Here is a 22,911-nt window from a genome sequence, read left to right as displayed (position 1 = left end):
GTGGTTCAACAAGATGAAAATCTCAAAAAGAGAAAGTACTCATTGCAATCTGGGCCTAACGCCATTATTTCATGTAAAACGTTTCAAACCATTCCGAGAATTTCTTTATAGCAGCAGTTCTGAAGTGTTTCCAAAAGGACCGATTTCCCCCCCTGCTGTTCAACATGGATTTTGTACTCTGTTGAATCTTCATTGCTTTAAAAAAAAAAAAAAAAAAAAAAGCCTCCCCGCCCACCCCCGCAAAACAAAACAAAACAAAAACACCCGCCTGAGATGGTCTCAGAAAATGCAGATGCAATGTTATAGTGGGTCGTAATACACAATTAAGTAGAGGGCTGAGTTTTGGAAGGCCAGAACTTTGGCAAAAATATATTTACCTTGATGCCATCACGTTGCAAGGCTAATTCAACTAATTATTATAGTCAGTAACAAAATACAAAACTCTCTAGTACTTACTACATCAATATAGGCACACAGAATAATTCATTGATCGTAGCGCTTTCTTTCAAGAGATGATTATGGTTTTTTGGGTACATGTAAACGTTTCAATCACTGATAATGGATTTTTTTTTGGCATTTAATGCACTAGATGCTCTTATCTTTTAAAAACACAAGAAAATGTCAGAAGATTCGTAATACTACAGATGTTGCCAAGGAACGAGACTGACCTAAAATTACAAAAGTATAAAACACACACACAAAAAATAACATGCTACAAGGGAAAATTAGTACATAAGTACATTTAAAAAATTTTACAATAAATAAAGATTGCACTGTAATTGGCATTTAAAGTACTGTATGCAGAATATAGTATAAATAAACCAAAAACAAAATAATGTTGGTTTCCCCATGACTTTGGTATGGGAATATCATAAGCTAGTACAGCATACTGCATCTTAAGACAACACAGACCAAGCACAGAATTGCTATGATCAAGAAAAACCAAGTAGCAAAAATATACAAAAACAGAAGCAGGGGGATACACTGTGTCTGTTGCACCCTTTTGGAATATATTTGCACCTCCAACTCTTAAATGTCCCTGAGGTACGCGAACATTATGGACTTCATATAAATAATCCAATGACTTTGGGTTAAAACTGATTATCTCATGACTCAGAATAAACATGCAAGAGTAACACTTTGCACTCCAATAGCACCTGTTGATCAAGGATCTCAAAGCACTTACAAACATTAGAATCCCCATTTTATTTTATTTCTTTTTATTATTTAATGCACTGGAAACTGAGGCACAGAGAGGTAAAGTGACGTGTTCAGGTCACGCAGCAAGTTAGTGACAGATCCAGGGAGAGAATCTAGGGTTCCTTCACCCCCGAACACCTTGTGTTTACCACCATCTATCATTCCCTCTCCACACATGGCCAGGTCAACCCCACAAAAATAGGAACTACAAGTTTAGATGACTCTCTTTTGGGTTTTATCGGGTTTTTATCCGCTGTTAGATGAATATGATGTGCACTGAATTAAGGTACTGAAATTCAATCACTTCACTGATACCTCAAAGAACAGCCTTACGGCAAATCTTTCCAAAACAATGAGCTGACGTGTAAGAAGACTGCTCACAATTAGTGTAAATCATGGACAAGGGGCAGAGGCACTAAACTGTCACCAGTTCTCGTCATATAACTCTGGTCAAACATAACAGAATATAATAACTCTAGTGATTAGATTAGAAGTAGTTATACACAAAGACAAACAAACAAGTTAAAGCAGCTTTTAAAACAGCTGAACAAGGAAACAACTAACTATTGCACAATGCCCTCTTAAAGTTACGGCCATGAATCGCTGGGGTAAAATCTACAATGTTCCATAATTTATAGGTGCATTTTGGTTACTTGATTTCTTAGACAGGCAGCCATAGTGTTAAAATCATAAGAAACAGAGATTATTGAAACATTTCAGATTAAAGTACACATTTTGATTTAAATGAGCTAAACAGTTAAATAACTGAGTGACAAAATGGTTGTTTAGGGCAGCCTTATTTGAGCGAACACATCTTCCGTATGTTGTTGTTGTGGTTGTAGCTGTGTGGTAAAACTCTGATGACACTGAAATCCTAGACCTGTAAGTACACACACCGTGATTCATGGTCACAGAGACGGATGATCAAGACCAAAGAAGTGACTGGTGAATATAAATTACTAAACCGTAACATGGGAAAAAAAAAAAAAAATCAAAGGCTTGCAAAAGACATCAGTGAAAACAGAATACAGGCAAATCTGAAAATTTAAAAAAAAACATAAGAAAGCTAGCTTTTGGTATCTGGTTTGCTTTTCTTCTTTTTTTTTCCTTTAAAAAAAAATCCAGTTTAATCTCTTCCTAGTTTTGCATTTCAAAAAGGTGCACCAAAACACTGATATTTTTTTTCCCTAGCTAAATCTGTAAAACAAGTATATAAATCAAAGAACAGAAGGGCGTAAAAAGGGGGAATATCTGAATAAATGTATGTATTAAAATGTGTAGCATTAATTAAATTCATACCTCTAGTTTTGTTGGGTTTGTTTACTTCATTAAGAAGTACTGTAATATAAAGGCAAATAAAATGGACAAAGTCGCAAAGCCAACCACAATGAGGGCTGCAAACTGTTCATCAGTAGGCATCATGCTCTTCATTTTGGGATCGTCTAAGCTCCCCGTGTCCCCTGGCAGCATGACCTCACTTCGTTGTAATACAAAAGCCGCAGAGGGGCTGAAAGCTCCGCTGAGCTCCTGAGCAGTGTCTACGCAGCGGCGGCACACACACACGCGGAACCGGTAGTCTGTGTTGGTCTGGAGGCCTGAGATTTGGAATGTTGCTTCTTCTCCCTTGTATACCTTCAAGGACAGAGAGAGAAGTCCTGGTCAATTACTTTGGAACAACAATAATCTGATAATCCAGGTCCATCAGGCCCCCGGTCTCCACTCCAGGATGACCAGAATGACCAAAATGGGGTAGAAAGCTATTTCTCCTCATCTGTATTTCATTCAACAACAAAAGATGGATATTCATTCCAACCCACCCTGAGCAAACAATACAAAATCCAGTGAATGGAACTGCAGCTGACCGAAGTAATACATGTCTAATGAAATTTTAAGAGATTTGGCTGGTGAACAGTTAGAACAAGAAAGTAAAATTAACTGTATCTTTCCTGGATGAGCAGCACTGAGTTAGCATCTATAAAGTGCTTAAAACAGGCCTGGTACGTGGCCAGTGCACAGCGCACGACCTAGAATCTTAAAACAACTCCAACTGTATTACTAAAGCACAGCAATTAAGTGATAGGTGTTAGCATTTTCAACCTGGCTACAGGCTAACCTGGTAAAGCTGTAAGTTTTGCCCATTAATACAAATGCCCTAAAAAATAAAAAGTATCTCCAGTGATCTCTACTTGCCAGCTGTAGAGTCAGTGGGAATCTACCAATGCTGAGTGTTTTTGAAGTCTGGTGTGTAAACTTCTACCAAAAAATAGGACATTCTGCCAGTGAACACAGGTGCATTGGCCATGCACATAGTGTCGGGCAAACAAAGACAGCAGAAGGATCTCCCAGTTTGCAAAAGGGGACCCAATTTCCATTGTTCACTTGATATTTAGCCTTTTTCTTAAGATTTTTTCCTCCCTCCTTTTCCATTTTCACAAGCAGACTTTGTTTTATTATACTTTTGTTTCATGCCTAAGTGCCAGAAAACCAATTCTTCCTCTTTCATTGTTGCTTCTGCTATTCCTTTGTAAGATTTTTTAAAAAAAGATTTCATTTATTTGACAGAGATCACAAGGAGGCAGAGAGGCAGGCAGAGAGCCCAATGTAGAGCTCGATCCCACGACCCTGGGATCATGACCTGAGCTGAAGTCAGGGGCTTTAACCCACTGAGCCACCCAGGCACCCCTCCTCGGTAAGATTTTTAAGCATGCTCCTCCTGTTTCTTTAAAGACTGTAGCAAAAGCATTAGCATCTGGAGTCCTAGACAGAACTGGGCTGGAGCAACCAACTATGAAAGAGTCATAAGAAGACCCAGACCGCTCCTCCTTTTTGTTCCAATGATGAGTTAGCTAAATGGATGGTTTAAGATGAGCTGGCTGTCAGTCGTGATCATTGCCCCAACCCACACACCCACCGCCAGCTATTCGAGAGTTCTACCCATATACCATGATGGAACCTCTTTATGAATTCTTTCCCAACACGTGAGTGGTCTCAAGAAAACAGTGGTGTAGGGGCGCCTGGGTGGCTCAGTGGGTTAAAGCCTCTGCCTTCGGCTCAGGTCATGATCCCAGGATCCTGGGATTAAGCCCCGCATCGGGCTCTTTGCTCAGCAGGGAGCCTGCTTCCTCCCTTCTCTCTCTCTCTGCCTGTCTCTCTGCCTACTTGTGATCTGTCAAATAAATAAAGAAAAATAAAAAAAAAAAAAAAAAAAAAGAAAACAGTGGTGTACATTTCTTTTTCTTTAAAGAGATCTTTAAAGGGGCACCTGGGTGGCTGAGTGGGTTAAAGCCTCTGCCTTCAGCTCAGGTCATGATCCCAGGGTCCTGGGATCGAGCCCCACATCGGGCTCTATGCTCAACGGGAAGCCTGCTTCCCCCTCTCTCTCTGCCTGTATCTCTGCCTACTTGTGATCTCTGTCTGTCAAATAAATAAAATAAAAAAAATAAAGTTTAAAGAGATCTTTTAAGCATGAGTGTTCTTCGCTTTCTTAATCTAGGTTTAATTTCTTAACCTTATAGCGTTCAAGTTGCTATTTTCTGAGAAAAGTCTTTTCTTGGAAACTGTTGGGACCATTCCCAAAAGGAATGATCTGTAACCCATGGGATGAGTATACCAGTTTGATAAAGAAGGTCCCTCAACACTTGCCATCCAAGCTTTGGGGTTTTTTTGGGTTTTTTTTTGGGAAGATTTTATTTATTTATTTGACAGATGGAGATCACAAGTAGGTGGAGAAGCAGGTAGAGAGAGAGGAGGAAGCAGGCTCCCTGCTGAGCAGAGGAGAGCCGGATGTGATGTGGGGCCCAATCCCAGGACCCTGAGATCATGACCTGAGCCTCAGGCTGAGGCTTTAACCCACTGAGCTACTCAGGTGCCCCCAAGCTTTGGTTTCTTATCTGCAGTATCCCAGTCAACAATCTGTTCTGATTCTATGACGATAAGTCAGCACTGGGATTTTTACTAAGTTGGAGTGAAGCTGCCATTTATGCCTTTGCTCCAAGATTTCCTGCTATAACCTCTTTTATTAGTTCTTACAGAAGGCCAAACTTCTTAAAATACCTGTTTGCACTTATCAAAGGTCGAAAGACTAGCTATGGGAGCTCTTCTCCGCGCAACCCTGAGGAACTGGGCCTGGTCTGACTGGGAGTCACTGGGAAGAGCCTTCTCAAGCATAGGAACTGAATCAGGACCCCAGGTCTAAGTCCCCACTCCAGTACTTTCTAGGTTTGTGAACTTAGGGAACGATCAGCTTTGAGTCTTAGTTGTTCTCCTCTTTCACCTGGGGACAGTAACATACCTAACCTCACCGTAAGAGGGGCTGAGAGTTAAATGAGAAACTGGACGTGAAGAGGGCTTTGTGAGAGCAACACACTGAAGGTAAGCCAAGTGCCATCAAATTCAATCCTCCTGACTAGAGTTAAAGACAGGATCAGAGAGGCTGTTAATTTCTTAAGGACTCACAACAAATAAAGGCAGGGGCAGACCCCCAAAGAGATCCCACTCTTAACTCTAATACCCACGCTCACCCTTGGAGCTGCCCAGCCCTGCGTCTCCTATCCTCTGTTGGAGGTAGTGATGCCACCACTTGTCCTCTGCTTTAGTCCTAGTCTTACGACAAAAGTCCGACATGAGGTCCAGTTCTCTTGGTGTGATTTCGTCTTCCCAGACAGCTCTACTGTCTTTCCAGGGTTTCTGTTAAAAACCTCCCAGATCACCACATTTTGGTTCCTGCTGACTCAGACAGAAAACACTGCCTTTCCCTTTTATGGTATGGAAAGCAGTCCTTCTACTCCCCACCCCCTCCCCGTTTGTGCCAAGCAAAGGCTTGGTCAGCGTTTCTGGGATGTGGCCTCTTACTTTCTGCCATCAAACAATGACCTCATGGCAGAACACCAGTTACTAACCTATCCCCACAGATGTTTCTGAGACTTTTGGGAAGGGGATATAAATGCTGACTTCTATCTGTTTAAATGAATTCTACGGTTTCCAGAATTTGCAAAGTTAGAGCTTTTGAAGAAAGCTGGCGCAGGAGGACATTTAATTTCCTAGGAGCCCAATTCATGGAATCTTGAAAAGAGACTTCGTATTTTCATTTCAATGGCTCTGCTGAACTCTAATCCCTGGAATGGAGATCTCTGAAAATGCATTTAGAGAACAAAGGAATGCTACTTTTCTTATACCATGTGGCAAAAAGCTTAATGAAGGAAAAGGATATCTAATTGGAGGGAACTTCCTAATGACAAGTCCAATTAAAACATAACCTTCAATTTGTAAATGTTTCTCTTTTCGTTATTCTTGTTGTTTTAATTGGAACAGCTCCCCCCTTTTACAAGCACTGCCAACACAAAAATCTTAAAAAACCAACCAACCAACCAACCAACCAACCAACCATGCTACACATATGGAGTGTGGGACTGTGTTCTAGCAATGCCACAGCAACCAGCACCATGGATGGCCTGAATTAAGTAGATGCTCAGTCAATGTTCTCTCATTAGAACCCTCAATGACTCCAGAGTAGATACTCTTCTACCACAGTGCTTGAAGAGAGGACAATTACCAGAACCCCATAAACATGAACATACACTCACAGCACAGAGGCAACGGAAAAGTTTTTCATACAGGAGTGCAGCCATCATTGTAAAGAAATGGACTCATTAACAATATGTTGTTTTCAGTGTAGTGATAGAAAATATAGAGTTTCTAATATATTTCAGAAATGGTCAACAATGCTTTCAAGCCTTTTGGATTAATCCTTAGCTAAGGAAAAGTTAAAACAATCCCACTGCCCCCTTTCCCGCGGATTCTGGTTCCTGGGGTTGGAGCTAACGGATTTGTTTTGGTGGAAATAGTCACAGCCTGGGGGGTCACCGAACTACATGTTCATCCTGTCTGCCACACAGCTGTGCCTTGACTGAAGTGACTTTTCAGGGGACCGTGCAGCTCCCCCCCCCAGGATGGCAGGCTGTGCGCCCTGTGTCCCTTTATTTTCATTCACTCTGACAGGGGCACCATTTCGGGTTTTTCCTCCTGCCTCAACCCAATTTAAAAGGCATGGCTCCACTTAAGATTGTCTTTATTGAAGTAACCAATCATAATATCGCAAGAAGTAGATAAGCGATATTATTTTTATAAAGACTGTTTCTGTTCTTGATTTGATGTACGATATATTTTAAAGTAATTTTGACATGTTTATTCCAAAGAGGAGGATTTAAAGTAATACCCAGATAACTAAACTGAAGAATCTGTGGCCCTGAATTCAAAACAACATGCTGTGGAGTTGGAATCCTTTATTCCAGGGAGTATTTTGGGGAGAATCACTGGGGGCCTGCCTCAGGCCCAGTGCCTGCGTCTCTTAATTAACACCACCCCTCTCCAGGACTGCAAAGGGAGACATACTGGCACAGCACTGTCATTTACACAGCACATTCTCACCACTGAAGGGGCGGAAGCTCACAGTACCCTGAGTTAGATAGAAGATGAGTGTCCTTCCTTGTACAACAAAGTGGCTGAGGCTTAGTGAGGTGAATTAGTTTTTCTACTAGCACATGACTGCCGGATACCCTCCAGCTCCACAGGGAGCTCACCAACCTGTAAGCCTCCTTTGTAGTGGGCCCAGTGCGGGGTGGCCCTTGAGGTCCCTGAGCTGAGGAGGGCAGGTAAGGAAGGGGCTGTTACTGAACTGTTTCTTGATGGTCCGCTGTTCTCACCCCAACAGGTCTAGAAAGCTAAGAGCACTGACCATGGTCTTCTGTTATACACTGGACATCCCTCATAGTACAGAGCACCTAACAGTTTCTCAATAAACCAGGGTCCTATACCTGGGCTCCCTGAAGCTGAAGATGTATTTGTCTCATGCATTTTAAATGGATGTATGAGCAATTTTCTGATGGCCGTCATCAGATACTTAAAGGAAGTTAAAAACCTAAGACAATTAAGAATCTATAAAATGATGGCTTTTAAATTCCCCCATGTTGCTCTATTATTTTGCTTTACGACTCTTGACTCAGACAAAAATTAAAAAAAACAAACTGTGTCAGGGAATTAAATGGGAAGACATTAAAAAATATGTTAAGCTCTAAGACTTTCAAACAGTTGTGTATGGAAAGATCTTTGCTCACAGTACCTAATGTGATGCCACGAAGAATCAGTATAAGTCCCCATACTATAATCTAAAATGATACAAAGTGAAAATTTATTTATACAAAGATGCTATACAAAGATGCTATTTATACAAAGACTGTAAAGGTCCATAAATTTTCAGATGCTTTAAAGGTTTTCTTAGTGCAACAAACCTGAGCACTAAGAATATTAATGACTTGCCACAAATTTTGTCCTCTAACAGGCAATACTTTGTTAGTTTGTTGCTCTTTCCTCATCTCCACTGTTTAAATATTTTTTGTACAAATTAATGCAGTCTGAACAGGGACATGAATATGAATCATCTTTCATTACATTCTTATGTAGATATCAAACTATGTTATATCTTGTGAAAAAAAATTAGTCACCTGCATATACATATAATTTTCAGGCTTTTCTAGAATGCTTTATAATTAATACCATCTGAAAAGAAGTTTTAAGCTTCTTGGAAAAAACATGTGTATCAATGGCAGAAAAGCCAAATCAACATATGTATGCATCCTAATGTAGAGTAAAATTTTAGATGAGGATTTACTACTTGAAGAGCTTGTTTTATAATTAAGGCCAGGTGCTCGCCTCATATTGTGATAGTTGAACAAAAGCAAGCTAATAAGCTAGAACCAAGGCAAAATTGAAGTCAATGTTTCAAGCAAAACATCCGAGAGAGCTCTGGTGCCTACATTCGCCTACAAACCGAAGTCTGGGAAGCAGAAAGACCCCTCCTGTTAGAGGTGATTTTCTTCCACCTAAGTTACAAATGCTTCTAAATCCACCCCATGCTGACGCTTACTCTTATCACCACCACAGATGTAAGTAACTCTGTTCCTTTGAAACTGACTCTTTCATGCAAGCAAGAAACATGGACTGAGCGCCTAACTATGGGCCAGGGCCGAGAAAATAAAAAAAACGAGGAACACAAGGGCGCACATGAGTGGATCCTGTCTGATGAGTGCTCCGAGAGCCCGCAGCCCTGCCGTGCTATGGGCTCAGCAGTAATTACCTCCCATTTTCTTTTGCTTTGCTTCTACGTATTCAAAGCCTGTTATCTCTGGACAATGATTATTTTAACCATTACTCTTGCAGCCATAATATAAATAGGTTTCATTCCCTATTTCATGTCCAGAACAAGTGAATGGCGAACTCAAAACATCATGTTTAAGTTAATGCTTACTGAACAGGAAGAAGAAAACAAAATGAGACAAAAAACAAAACCAACCCACAAAAAAACACACACAAAAAAAAATCCACCCCAAAAAAAAAGTCAGTACAAATTGTTCCTGATTCAACTGTAGCTTTTTATGTACCACTCCCCACCTTAATCATTTCTTGGGAAATGTAGTAAACACATGGTTATGTGAGGAAGGCTAGTCCCTATCTACTGAGCCTGCCCCATGTACTATGTTTTCATATATTTCCAAAAAGAAACTCAGTTTTAACTACAATAAGAAATTCTGAGGTATACACATGTGATTAGGTACCATATTAGAATTTATATGGCCATGGGTCTAAATATATACCATTAAACAAATTTAAAAAAAAAAATTAGAAAAACTAAAGATATTAATCTCTACACCCAAAGCGGGGCTCGAACTCACAACGGTGAGAACAAGAATCACGTGCTCCTCTCACTGAACCAGCCAGCTGTCCCAAACAAACAGCTGATTGAAAAGAGCCAACCTGCTGATAAAATCTAAATCATTGATCAAATAATACTATTTTTTCAATGTCAAACAGCAATCACTATCTTCTAAGAAGCAGAAATTTTTCTAAGAACAAGCAGAAAAGTATGGTATGTGAATAAAGTGTCTTTAAAATACAATGACAAACATGGAGTGAATGTACTGTTGGGTCATGAATTATCCTTAAGTGTTAAATGATATGCTGTGAAATTCTGTAACATTTCATCCTTTAGCCATCATCCCATTGCTATGGAATAGGACAATGCTGCTGGCATTAGGATGACAAAATCTGGTGGGGAAAATCCCTAGGCTCTCTATTGGAGCTGAGACCCTGCAACCAATCCTATTTTTTCTGGTACGCTGAACCAAACACGTGAAATTATTTACTCTGAAATGGGATACATCTACTAGAATGAGACTGGAAAGTGAAACAATACAACAGTGTTTTTCTCTTAAAGAGGAATGATGGAAACTGGACAATGACATCGTCCACTGATGTTAATCAATACTTGGTAGATGTCGTAGTTAAAAATAGTGTTTTGCAAAATGTGGTTAAAGCAATTCATTCTTTATCTGCTTCTTCATATTAACAAAGTACATGAAATGCACCGAAATTTTCTTTGTTCTCCACATTTGCAAGTATTCTTCACTATTAAATAAGGAACATTAGCCAGCAATTGAACAAAAACTCTGAATTAAATTATTTTCTACCTGTATCTGGAGCCTCTAGAGCTGAACTGAGAGGTCTTTACAAATTATGCTAAAGTTTCAGAAGGTAGTTTCTAAGTCTGATATACACGTATGCCTCCATTAAAAGTTCTGGTAAGGAATGGGCTTCACCTTTCCTTAGAGTAATGGTATCATATCCTGATTTCACAAAAACAGTTATTAAGTTCCTGGAAACAGGACAGAAACTGATGGGGTATCTTAATCTTTTTGTAGCCAGTGACTGATAATCCATAGTGTTGGAAGAATTAAGGATCTAAAAGTGTCTTGAAAAGTAAGAAAAGCAAATTTTCTATCTGAATATAGTCCAGTTACGTTCTCTCTCGTGTGGGTTTATCATGGCATCTGAAAAGTCTTGCTGACTCAAGTTCTGGTTCCCCAGCCAGCATCACCCCAGCATCACCCAGGGGCTGGAGCCCTCACCCCACACCTACAGCACCAGGATCTGCATTTGAACAGATTCCTTGGGGATTCTCCTGCACATTACAGGGTGACAAACGGTGACTGGAGCTGCTCAGTCACAGGCCCCCAGAGCTAACAAGTCCTACTCCTTCTCGTTCTGTTACAGCTCCTACAGAAAAGGCAGAGGGGCCCGGGGAACTGGGTGGCTCAGTCAGCTCAGCTTTAGACTCTACATCTCAGCTCAGGTCTTTTGGGGGGGGGGGGGGCGCGGCGCTGGCAGAGGGAGAGAGAGAATCCCAAGCAGGCCCCATGCCCAGTACTGAGCCAAACCCAGTCCCTGAGCTGAAATCAAGAGTCAGATGCTTAACTGACTGAGCCACCCAGGCGCCCCTCAGCTCAGGTCTTGACCTTAGGGTTGTGGGTTCAGGCCCTGCTCCTTTAAAAAAAAAAAAAAAAGGCTTCAGCAGTTGGGCTGAAAACTACTTCCCCTCTATAGTCAAACCACTGGCACTCTGGTTTTCAACTGCATAAAGACTTTGGTTACTTGTAAAGAGCACTGCCAATATCAAATACAAATATGGAATTTAAAGCTCTTTATAAGGTCATTCTTGAGAACTAAAAATTTAATACCTTCACAGACAAAATGTAAACTAGGGCTTACATAAAGGGGTCCATGTCAGGCAGTTCCTATGACCGATTTGAAGAAAAATGCCCCTCACCAGTCACTGAATTGCTCATGGCAAGAGGCAGCGTCTGGACTGACAAGCCACACACATGCCATACACACGAGTTCTTACCTGTTTGTACTCAGATTCTCTTCCAACCAACACCTGCAGAATGTAGTGGACCGGGTCACCTTTCATTGGCGGTACCGTCTCCCAGAAGATTTCACACGAATTTCCTTCCAACTGTGTTACTCGAGGTGCTGAAATACAAATCCACATGTTCAAACTCAAAATTCAAAGTATCACAGTAACCGCCAACATTTTGCAATTTAGAGTGGGAGTGTGTCTGCTCTGAGAGGGAAGTTTACTTGCCCAGCCTCCTAGAGAACCCGCAGGGCACCTTTCACACAGAGAAGCTACTCCATGACTAGCAAGCTACTGGTGAAAAAAATTCCTTTGCTCATTATCCTATTAATAACTGCTTGGCCTGGATTGCATTTTTGTTAATTTTTTTAATTAAAAGAATTTAAAAAAAAATATTTTCACTTATTTCAGACAGAGAGAGAGAGTGCACACATGAGGCAGTGGAAGGGCAGAGGGAGAGGGAGAAGTAGATTTCCCGCTGAGCAGGGAGCCCGCCCTGGGGCTCAATCCCAGGATCCCTGGGATGACCTGAGCCAAAGGCAGCAGCTTAACCGACTAAGCCAACCAGGTGCCCCGTGTACTTTTGCTATGTTTTCAATACTATTGAGCATGTTCTATGGTGAGGCCCTGAGCTGGAGACTTTAGAGAATGCAAACAGGGGCTGTAAACCCTACTTTCAAGGGAATTAAGATCAAGTCGAGGGAAGAGGCGAGCAAGGCAGGAGACAAATACAAATAGAAACAGAATGTGAAGGCAATTAAATACGGGTGAACGAACAAAAGAGGAAGGAGAGTCTGATCTGTGTGAGTCTGAGGAAGGTTTGAGAAGCAGGTGACATGTGAGATTAAGTCCCAGAGAATGACCAGCATTGACAGAAAGCCTTTAAAAATCAAGTTATCTATTTGTATTTGTTTTAGTTCACTTTTCACTTACTAGACTCAAAATTCTGTTTTTTTTTTTTCTTTAAGGAATTATTTTTTTTTAAAGAGTCTGTTCATTCGAGAGAGAGAGAGAACACAAGCAGTGTGGGGGGGAGCAGCAGAGGGAGAGGGAGAAGCAGGCTCTCTGCTGAGCAGGGAGCCCAACACAGGACTCGTTCCCAGGACCCCGGGATCACAGCCTGAGCCAAAGGCAGACGCCTAACCGACTGAACCGCCCAGGCACCCTCATAATTCTGGTTTAAAGGAAAACCATACTAGTTTATAGTAAAGCATGTAAAATGTTATAGAATTAAAAATTTTTTTCTCACAGCTTATGCTATATTTCTACAGTTTAATTCAATACCTGAGATTTTCCTACTTTGTAACTAGAACGCATCACTCCTCTCTGAACCCCCTTCCTCTTGAAATTCTTTAGAAGCAGCGCTTTCTACTTGTGATTCTGTACAACACTGCTTCAGAAAAATACAGGTTTTCTTAAAAATAAGTTGCAATTAGCTGGCCAAAACTCCATGCAATTTTTGGAAAAAATGAGGGACCCTATCAGACCAAACAGCCCTCCAGCTAAGACAACAACTTCCTGACCCAAAGAGGAAGAGGATCTGATCAATGTGGCGGTGGCAGGAAACTGCCCTTCTGAAGAAAATGTACATGAAAGTCAAGTGCTTTCTACTCAGTGTTCCAGTGTCCATGAACTGAATCTCTACCAATACACCCCCAGACAAAGGGAGTGTCACAAAGACCCCTGATGTCTGCCAGCTGGTAAATTGTGGCCAGCCCTCCTTGAAACAGCAAACGTATCTGCCCCGGTGGGTTCGGGAATCTCTTCCGTTATGGCCACCAGGCGAAGCTGTACCGAAGGGCTGGGCCACTTAGTAACCAAGTGACACACGAGCCCTTGCATGGGTACATCCATTTGTCCTAGTTTCGCACTCACACAGAGAAGCGATTGCCAAAGAACTTCTGGACTGCGGAGGGGAGGGAGCTACCATCAAGCACCCTAGAAGGAGCTAGAGGAAACCTTCACAGACTCCAAACCAGACACTGACCCAGGCCCTGAGGTCTCTCTCCCTCTGTGGTGGACTCTGCCCCGGCCGAAGCAGACACAGCCCTCTTCCCCCACTCAATATGGAAGCGCCGAGTCAAATGGCCTTGCTCCTGGGGCCACACATACAAAGGACCTTTTTTCAAGGTTGCGCTCATTCCCCTGGCCATCCAATAATACATAGCAAACCCCCACTTTTACCCAGATAAAACCTAGTTCAGGTAAGCTGCCTGCATGTCCGTCAGCCTCGCGTCATTTTGGGCAGCGGCAGGAAAGAGCCACCAGCGTTGACCACCCTTGCAGTGGCCACAAGGACCTTCACCGGGATCATCCTTTTGGGTTAAGAGGGTACAGGCTCAGGAGGCCATGGCGGGGGGGGGGGGGCGCGGCTGGGAGGGCCAAGCCAGCCCCACCTTATTGCTGTCTGTCCATCCCGCAAGTCACCTGTGCACCAGGGAGACAAGGGCTCACCAGACCTGGTGGAGGGAGAGTCATGAAGAGTGGCTTTTGCTCACTCCCTGTCCCCACAAAGGGATGGAGTCAACTAGTCACTGGCAAACCTCAAGACAAATACTTAAGGAGATGAGACAGGCCACTGCTGCTCTTTTCTCAAAGGCACCTCTGCACAGTAAGAGTGCGGCTGGCGGACAGGCTGATGAAGTTGCCTGGGCCAGGCACTGGGCACGAGAGTCACCGGAAGGCAGACACCAACCTTGGCTCTTTCTGATGGTCTCTGGGCAGGGAGAGCCTCAAGCTCTCCATGGTGAACTGTCGTTAAGTGCTATCAACACCAGGAATTCACCCTCATTTCTAACCCCGTGTGTGTCACTCGGTGTGGTCCTTTTCTTTGTCCACCTCCTGTGGGGACGAGGCTACTACATTATTTGCAGTAATTATTTATACAGACCTGAGGAAAGGCCTTTTCGCAGGGAACCCATTCCCCAACCTTCTCTTTGAGACCGTTGTTAGGATTCTATGTTGCTGATGTTAGAAATATTAGAAGAGTATACGTCAGGTCAGAACTGAGCCGCCTCCTCCAAGTCCCAGCACTTCCTTACTCTCACAGAAGAATGTGCTAGAATTCACTGCCTACAAACCTTTGATGGTGGGGGGGACGCATTTGGTTGTGCTGAAGGTATAGGTTTCTGAGAAGGGCCCTTCCCCAGCCTCGCTCGCTGCCTGGATTCTGAAGGAGTAGCATGTGAATTCCGTCAGTCTCTGGACTTTGTAGGTGTGGCTGGGTCCTCTGTAGATGGAAATAAACCTAGAGGAAGGAAAAAAATCCATTAGTCACCTCAACTTTCATTAGTGACAAGAAATTAATTATCACTGTTAACGTACCTTCTACTACATATGAGGCAATGAAGTTCATGTTAACTGGGCACCTGAGAAATACAATGTCCTCTTTACCTGGATTTTCCAAAGAACTAAGGTTTAGCTTGAAAAATTCCTTCAATATTAACCTTTGTCTTCGCAAGAGCTTTCAAAGCCCCTTTCCCAAACTAGTGAGAACACACTGAAGATTACAGATCTTTGAGAAAAGATTTTAAAAGAAGAAAAAAATACTCAGAATCCTTCATCAGGTTAATCAAAACAATGGAAATGTGGCACAGGTAAACTGGACAGCTTAAACTGGCAGCTTCTGGATCCTTCTCCAATCTGAGCCGGGACTATTCTGTACTCTAATAATTATTATCTCCAAGAGGCGTAAGCGTAGAAGGCCTGAAGATAGAAAATAAGGCTGGGGCGCCTGGGTGGCGCCCAGTCATTAAGTGTCTGCCTTCGGCTCAGGTCATGATCCCGGGGTCCTGGGATCGAGCCCTGAATCGGGCTCCCTCCTTGGAGGGAAGCCTGCTTCTCCCTCTCCAACACCCCCCCCCCCCGCTTGTGCTCCCTCTGTCAAATAAATAAATAAAATCTTGGAAAAAAAAAATAAGGCCTTACGTTTTCAAGTGTTTTCCCCCAGGGTGTTGAAAAATTTATATTTTTACAATAAAACTGGATTACCTAGGATTAGTACATGCTATTATTGTTTGTCTTTTTACAGTTAAATATAAAATTTTGGAAATAACTGCCCCCAAATTATTATTAGATTTGGGACTTGAATCCCGCCAGGCCAGGGAGGTGTGGAGAACCACAATGTGACTTGGTTCGACACAGGCCCATCGGCTTTCGCAGTGTCTGAGGACAATCCGTGGTCTTCAGATACTGCTGGAAGTCGGTCAGAACAATGCTTTAAAATGTCTAGACTCTTAGGCCACTGAGGCCTAAGGGGTAGGCAGGATTTATGAATTCATTTAGCAAACATTTCTTGAGCATCTGCTGTGTGCCAGGCTCTGTGGCTTCAAAGATGAATGAGTAAGACTGAATCCCCGTGGGCTGGTTGGGCCTGTGTGTGGTCAGAGCTTTCTGAAAGCAGCCTTTCCCTGGGTCGGAGAACCGTCCCTCTGGACAGACAGATGGATGGGTAGGTATAGAGATTAAACAACTTTTTGAGAAACCCTGTCTGAGAGTCATTATTATTATTATTATTATTATTATTTTTTGGAAGACTGTGTTTATTTATTTGACAGAGTGAATGAGATCACAAGTAGGCAGAGAGGCAGGCAGAGAGAGAGAGAGAGAGAGAGCGAGCGAGAGAGAGGGAAGCAGGCTCCCTGCTGAGCAGAGAGCCCAATGCAGGGCTCATCCCAGGACCCCGAGACCACGACCTGACCAAAGGCAGAGGCCCAACCCACTGAGCCACCCAGGTGCCCCAAGTCAATACTTAAACACCCGTGCACTCATCAGCCTTCCCAAATGAGTGAGTTCCTGAGCCCTAGTCATTTCACTATTTCGCGTTCCCTCTGCTATGCTGTGCAAGGAAGCACCTTTACTGGGAGCTGAACATGTTCCGTTTCAGGGAAAGACAGAGTCCACTCGGAAACTCACAAATACCATGGCAACCTGTTTGGTGCTCTGATACATTACCACCTTAATGAAGATACCCTTGCTAATGCTGGAGGCAAATAGCTATTCATTAACTCAGCCTCCCCATGGGCCAGGATCTCTGACCAGAGTCACGGCCTTTGGTTGTACCACAAAATGGAAGTCAGGTTTAAGAAGTAAATGTGTTACATCCTCATTACAAACTTGCAAGAAAAGCTGGTTTTTCAAAGAATCTGGAGAGGGTTACTAGCAATAGTACCGCTTCCCTGACATGCCCTGCTCTCAGGAGACTGTTTCCTTTTGACAATAAGGTCAGTACATCTGCGTGGACAGTGGCACTCAGAGAAATGGACTGAAGCAGGTTCAAGACTCTGATATGGTAGCGTCATCCTAAATTGGGCAAATAGCATACATACCAATTTTCAAATACATCAAAATCTGCTTCTAGACTGTTTTTATTTCCCCCCCCCTTAACTGATTGTTTGGCCTTTTCACTGCTGCATTTCAGTTCCTAAAAATCGCATCCCAATTTACAGAAGGCACCGTAGAAACAGGTGCCAGCAATGAAGGACTCTGAGATTTCGCCGTTAGAGCATCTGGTTAAGCCTGGGGATAGTGTTACTTATTTAAAAAAAAAGGAGGGGCTGCATCTGCTTTCAGCAAAAAGCTACAATGACTCTAAAGGAGACATTTACCCAGTGGATTTCAGGTTCCAGTTTACTCCCCTTGCATTCAGTGAAGGTGGATGTAGGTGCAGGAGGCCCACCTTGTAGCTGGCGTTTCCCCTGGAGAGGAAGCTGGGGGCTGGCAGCCTGGCGCACCCAGCAGAAGAGCACAGAGAACGGGAGGGAAAGCGGTCGTCCTTTCTCCCTCCCGCCTTCTCTAGAATAAGCACATGTCTGACCAGTCCTTTAATTTAGCCCTCTGTCGACTTTGGCAATAAGAAGTCATGACTCGCTTGCTGCCCTGCTTTGTCTGACCTCCCTCCCCTTAGAAAAGCCACGGGAAGGAATTCTGGGGAAGTAGCCAAACTGAATGGGGCTACTTCCTAGGTCTTGTAATTAGCCAGGTACGGAGCCCTCAGTCAGGGCAGGGAGGACGATGGGCATGTGACAGGTTCTCTCCTGAGTCAAAGGGGCATGGGAGCGGCGAGGGGAGACACCAGGAATCCTAGCAGCTTTGGGAGAAACATTCTGAAATAGCTGGCAGGGCCAACTCCACTTTTTCTCGCTTAGAGAAAAGGGGGTGTCCTGTCCTCATGCACCTACGCCCTAGGGCAGATAAACAGGCCCAAGGTCAGAAGGAGCTGAGCAATGAAGCAAGGCAGCCGCACTCCTGCCTTCTGAGGACTTCTGAGGCCTGCCAAGAGTAAAAGTTCATTCTTTTGGAACACCTGGTGGTTCAGTTAGTAAAGCATCTGCCTTTGGCTTAGGTCATGATCCCGGAGTCCTGGGATTGAGCCCAGTGTGGGCTCCCAGCTCAGTGGGGAACCTGCTTCTCCCTCTGCTTGTGCTCTGACAAACAAGAAAAATCTATATATATATATAAAAAAAGTTCCTATGTTTATCCCTTGACAGGTTTCCCACACCCTCCTTCTTCTTGAGGAAACACAAGAGGTAAAGCAGAAGAGAAGTGCAGGGTGAGATTGTGGGGTAAGAGAACAGAAAGACTGGGTATTCACCTTCTAATATGGAAATCACTGCCATACTCATGTCTAATTCCATGCTGCTTTACTTCTAACAAAGAAATGTATTAAATGCACGGGTCAATGGATTCTAGTTAAGAGCTCCATGTAAGTCGGCTTGTTAATCAAAAACTCAAATCCTTCATAAAATCTCACCTCGGATTTTAGGTTTTTGGAGACATGACCTTCCCAAGTTAACAGCCGGTTTGGCACTTTTAGTCTCACTTTAGGGGTTTCAAGAGTCTTAATTTTGAAAACTTTGAGGGCTAACACCGGTTCCCACCATCCCCAACATACTCCTCATCCATGCGGGTTCCATGAGCAGAACAGGCATCGAGATTGTGAGCCGCCAGCAACTTATCTAGCCTCTCTGTGCCTCAGTCTTCCCCTCTGTGCCATAAGGGTCCTCAGGCCCCAACCTCCTTCGCGGCACTGTGGTCAGGTTTACTGGGTTAACAGAAGTGTTTAGGCCGGTCCTGACCTGTAATCACCACTCCCACAGGTGCCCTCACAACTATTTTATAATGCTAGGTTTTTTACCAAACTCCACTCTCCCTCCTGAGAGACCATCTACACCCCCACTGGCTAATCCTGAGGTTCCTTTCTTTTCTCCTGGGTAGAGAGTTGGCGGTGTGGGGAGAGAGGCCGTCCAGTGAGCCAGGTTGTGCACCGGCTGGAGGCATCAGCCACAGGGCTCCCTGAGGGAGCCCGCTCACCCTCCACGCTGGGACCCCTGGTGAGGTGGGGCCGAGAACGCCTCCCTCACAGGTCTGTAGTGGACTGGGTTTAAGAGCTCACGTAAATGCCACAGGCCCTACACAGAGCTCGCCTTAAGTGTGTGTCACGGATCCTCAATTTCTTTCTGTGTGTGCTGACAGTGATGTCTGTCTTAAACAAAGGCCAACCCAAACAAAATAAAAAGCTCACAAGCCAGCACAAGAGGCACAGGGTCCCTCTTTTACCGCAACGCTGTCATTATTCTCCGTCACTCCAAGAGTCGGGAGAAGAAAGAACGTCCTTTCTTTGGAGCCAGTGATTTAAGCCAGTTGCACGGTGGCCTCTCAGGGAGGCTCCGAGGGGAGCAACCCGTGGCTAGAACCACCCACGCAGAGGCTACAAATATTCATCAAATAAGTGTTTTAACAAAGACCAACTGAATTTTTTCTCTTTCCTAAATCTTTTTTTTTTTTAAACCACCTTCATTTTAAAATTCATTAATAAGTCAGCCAGAGGCCTTTGGTGATAGAATTAAAGATACACCGTGTGTCTTCAGACTCAGTGATTGAAGGCTACACATTCTAAATGCAGCCAAGGATCCAGCCCCTAGAGCATGTCTCTGCCATGAAGAGAGGACAGGAGCCACCCAGCTTTGCTGATCCCCCTTTTATCTGGACCATCCAGAGTCATGGCTTGGATTCCACCTGTGCTCATGCACTGCCGGGCACAGGAGTCACTGCCAGAGAACAACAGGAGTCCTATAGTCTCGAAGGCCCGGAAAGCTATGATTTCCGTGTGCACTGTCCCAAGCCTGGGGAAGGGGGGTGGATGTCGACTGAGAAGCGGGAGGATCTGGAGCAGCTGGGGTGCCGACATCAGAGGATGGTCAAGGAACTCTCACCAAGATCTCAGCCCCCTGGCTCCTGAGGGAGAGAGGGTGGCCTGGGCAATAAGGGATCCGTGGCGGGGAGGCGCTCTGATGCGACAGAAACACGATGAACTACGCATACCTGACAGCACAGCTCCTGGACTACAGCACGTGCTCAGTGCAGTCACAGAGTGATTTCAGTGTCTGTTCCTGAATGTAGCCACAGGCACCCCCGCGGAATCACAGCTGCTTAAAGGTCATCCCCGAGCCGCGGGCCCACACTGGCACTGTCTCTGAGGGGGTCTTCCACTCTGCTCTCTACCCCTGCTGCCCAGGGCTGCGTACCTTGGGTGGCCTCAGCCCCATGACCCAAGACTCCTGGGAAGACCAAGAGAACAGGTGTGGAAACACCCGCAGAGCTGTGCCGTTGCCTCGGGAGGGGAAGGGGATGAAAACAATCCCGAGTTCACAGACTTGAGTTTGAATTTAGGTTCACAGCCTGGGGCTCCTGGGCTCTAGAGCCACGGAAGCTATTTCTGTCTGTGAAAAATGGGTGTGACAATAATGCCTCCCCTCAGAGGCTGTTGTGAGGATCAAATGGGATCATGCTGGCAGAACTCGTTACGAAATGCCTAGTGCTTGTGGTAATGCTAACACTCATGTTATTAAGGACACAACACCAAGGGTTATGAGTGGTTTACCTTGGTTGTTAATGTTGGAGAAGCCTGAAGGACGCCCCCAGAATGGCATCCCTTAGGCTTTCCTGTGCCACAGAGAAAGCTGTACACATGAGCACCACCCACCATGGCCCGGTTAACCCAGGCCAAGAACGGCTGCGGATGGCAGATGAAGATGGGAGCCGTGGGTCCTGGACCAGTGCAGCCCATTCGTGGAAATCGGGGCATTTTTACTGAGGGAAAGGAAAAATGGCAAGAAATGTTCTCTTGTACTAAAGATATTTACTTGGAAGTGGAAACATAAACAAGGCAGAAGGTTGGGTGGGTCACTGAAAGTTTACAGTCTAAATGAATTCTTTATGGCTCTGCCTCCAACTTGCTTCAGCATTGACTGTAATAATGTCTAAACACTTCTATGGTAGCAAGCACACACGGGTTTTAACGTTGCCAATTTAACAGTGATTTAAGAAAATGTTCTACAGATCTGTGAATACAAAATGGTTCTGCTTATTCCGTTTGCCTGTCAAGAGTGTCTCCTTGGTTGGTACAAAGACGGACAAAAACCTTGGGCACAATGCAGAGTCTGTTACTATGAACTTGGAGAAGCTGATAATTCTCCAGGCTGAGTTTCCAGACACTCGGGATAATAGTAACTGTCTCGTTCACCTGGCAGGAGTTTTTACGAGAGCCAAATGAGAGGACCAAGTAAATCCTACGATTTCTTATTAAATACATATTAGGAAGGCAAAACAACAGATTCTTGACAGTTTCACAAAGTTCTAGGGGAAGGCTGTATTTTAACCTCAGAATTCTATGTTTTAACACATAGTGAAAGATGACCTTTTTTTGCAGTCAAAGGCAACTGAAGGAAGAAATTCAAACATGTTACATCTTCGAATGTTTATTTTAAATTATTTTAGAGTAAAATGATGATAGGTAAATAATTCAATTTTAAAAACCTATTTCCTTAAAAGTTTTGTTTCAAAAAAAAAAAAAAAAATCCAAGAATGCCCTGGATGGCTCATAACTTAAATTCACAGTAGAAAATAAGGTAACACAAAGGTTCTTGTGTTTACTACTTTGTTCCTACCTTATAATCCCTAGGCCCATTACAGGCTAACAGTAGCTTGTTAATATTAACTGCTCACCATGATCCACCCTGCTGACCTAAAATGGCCTCTAGTCCACTCAAGGCTGCAAATGGCGTGTTTTGAAAGTTGTTCTACAGCACCACAAATCAACAGCTGTTAATAAGATCAGCACAGCTATACTCCTTAACAATGATGTGCCACTGCCTTCATTTTCTCTCAATCTCCCTGGGCCGCATGGGCTATGTGTGTGAGAGAGACAGACAGAATCTCCTCCATTACTGAAGCCATCCATGTTTGGGAGTGGAGGGTGTTCAAAACAGGGATGGAGAGGATGTGTCCTCGCTCCACCGAGAACACAGAGTCCTGTCATGTCTATGCAGAAGCAGTTGGAAGCAGATGGCATCGTGTGGGTCACCTGAGGCAGGGAGGGTGTTTCCTAGACTGGCTTTAAGGTTGGTGAGAGGCGCCATTTGCAGACCGAGCACCCAAGCGCCGGGGAGTTCTGAAAGACCAGTGCAAAAGGAGCTCCTCTCCTACCCCCATGCTCTCGGTTGCACACATGCCTACTGGCTCTTAAGCGATCCAACTCTAATACTTTTTGGTTAGGTTTCATTTCAGGCTCCTTTTCTAAGAAATAAAATGTCAATACAGCTGCTGATGAGACTCTACAGAGAATAAAAGAAAATTCCTTTTTTCATTTTTTTTGTTGTTCAAACTGTACCTCGTTACTGATGTATTAAAAAAGAGATTTATCTTAAAAAAAAGAGATTTCAGTGTGAAGACCGCCTAAGAATCTTGAAACCTCCCATTCTGCTTTCTTTTCAAGCATATGCAGGAATCTTCTCTTCAAGGATACTCTTCCCAGAGTCCTGCAGATTTCAGTTTGTCCACTTCTATTTTAATGGGTTTGCCTCAATCTTACATGATTTAGGAAAAAAATGCTGAAATGCTGTATGTTCTATTTATGTTTAAAGAGATCAAAATTCCATTTTGAAATAGAAAAAAAACCCCCTATA

The 22,911-nt window shown here is 43.8% G+C and overlaps 1 protein-coding gene across 1 annotated transcript in view; it reads right to left on the bottom strand.

The window, feature by feature from the left end:
- Positions 1-578: 578 nt before the first annotated feature.
- The window catches only part of FNDC3B (fibronectin type III domain containing 3B), a 344,111-nt gene continuing 321,778 nt past the window's right edge, over positions 579-22,911 (bottom strand). Inside the window, exons 24-26 of the mRNA XM_080808436.1 lie at positions 15,028-15,194; positions 11,936-12,063; positions 579-2,832 (exon numbers count right to left, since the gene is read on the bottom strand). Of these exons, the coding sequence (XP_080664562.1) occupies positions 2,521-2,832; positions 11,936-12,063; positions 15,028-15,194 (607 nt within the window). The 3' untranslated portion in view covers positions 579-2,520. The remainder of the gene's footprint in view (positions 2,833-11,935; positions 12,064-15,027; positions 15,195-22,911) is intronic.

This window comes from Martes martes, assembly GCF_963455335.1.
Source record: "Martes martes genome assembly, chromosome: 1".
Classification (NCBI taxonomy): Eukaryota; Metazoa; Chordata; class Mammalia; order Carnivora; family Mustelidae; genus Martes; species Martes martes.
The sequence above is the reverse complement of the archived record's forward strand: the minus strand, read 5'-3'. Positions and strand labels throughout refer to the sequence as shown.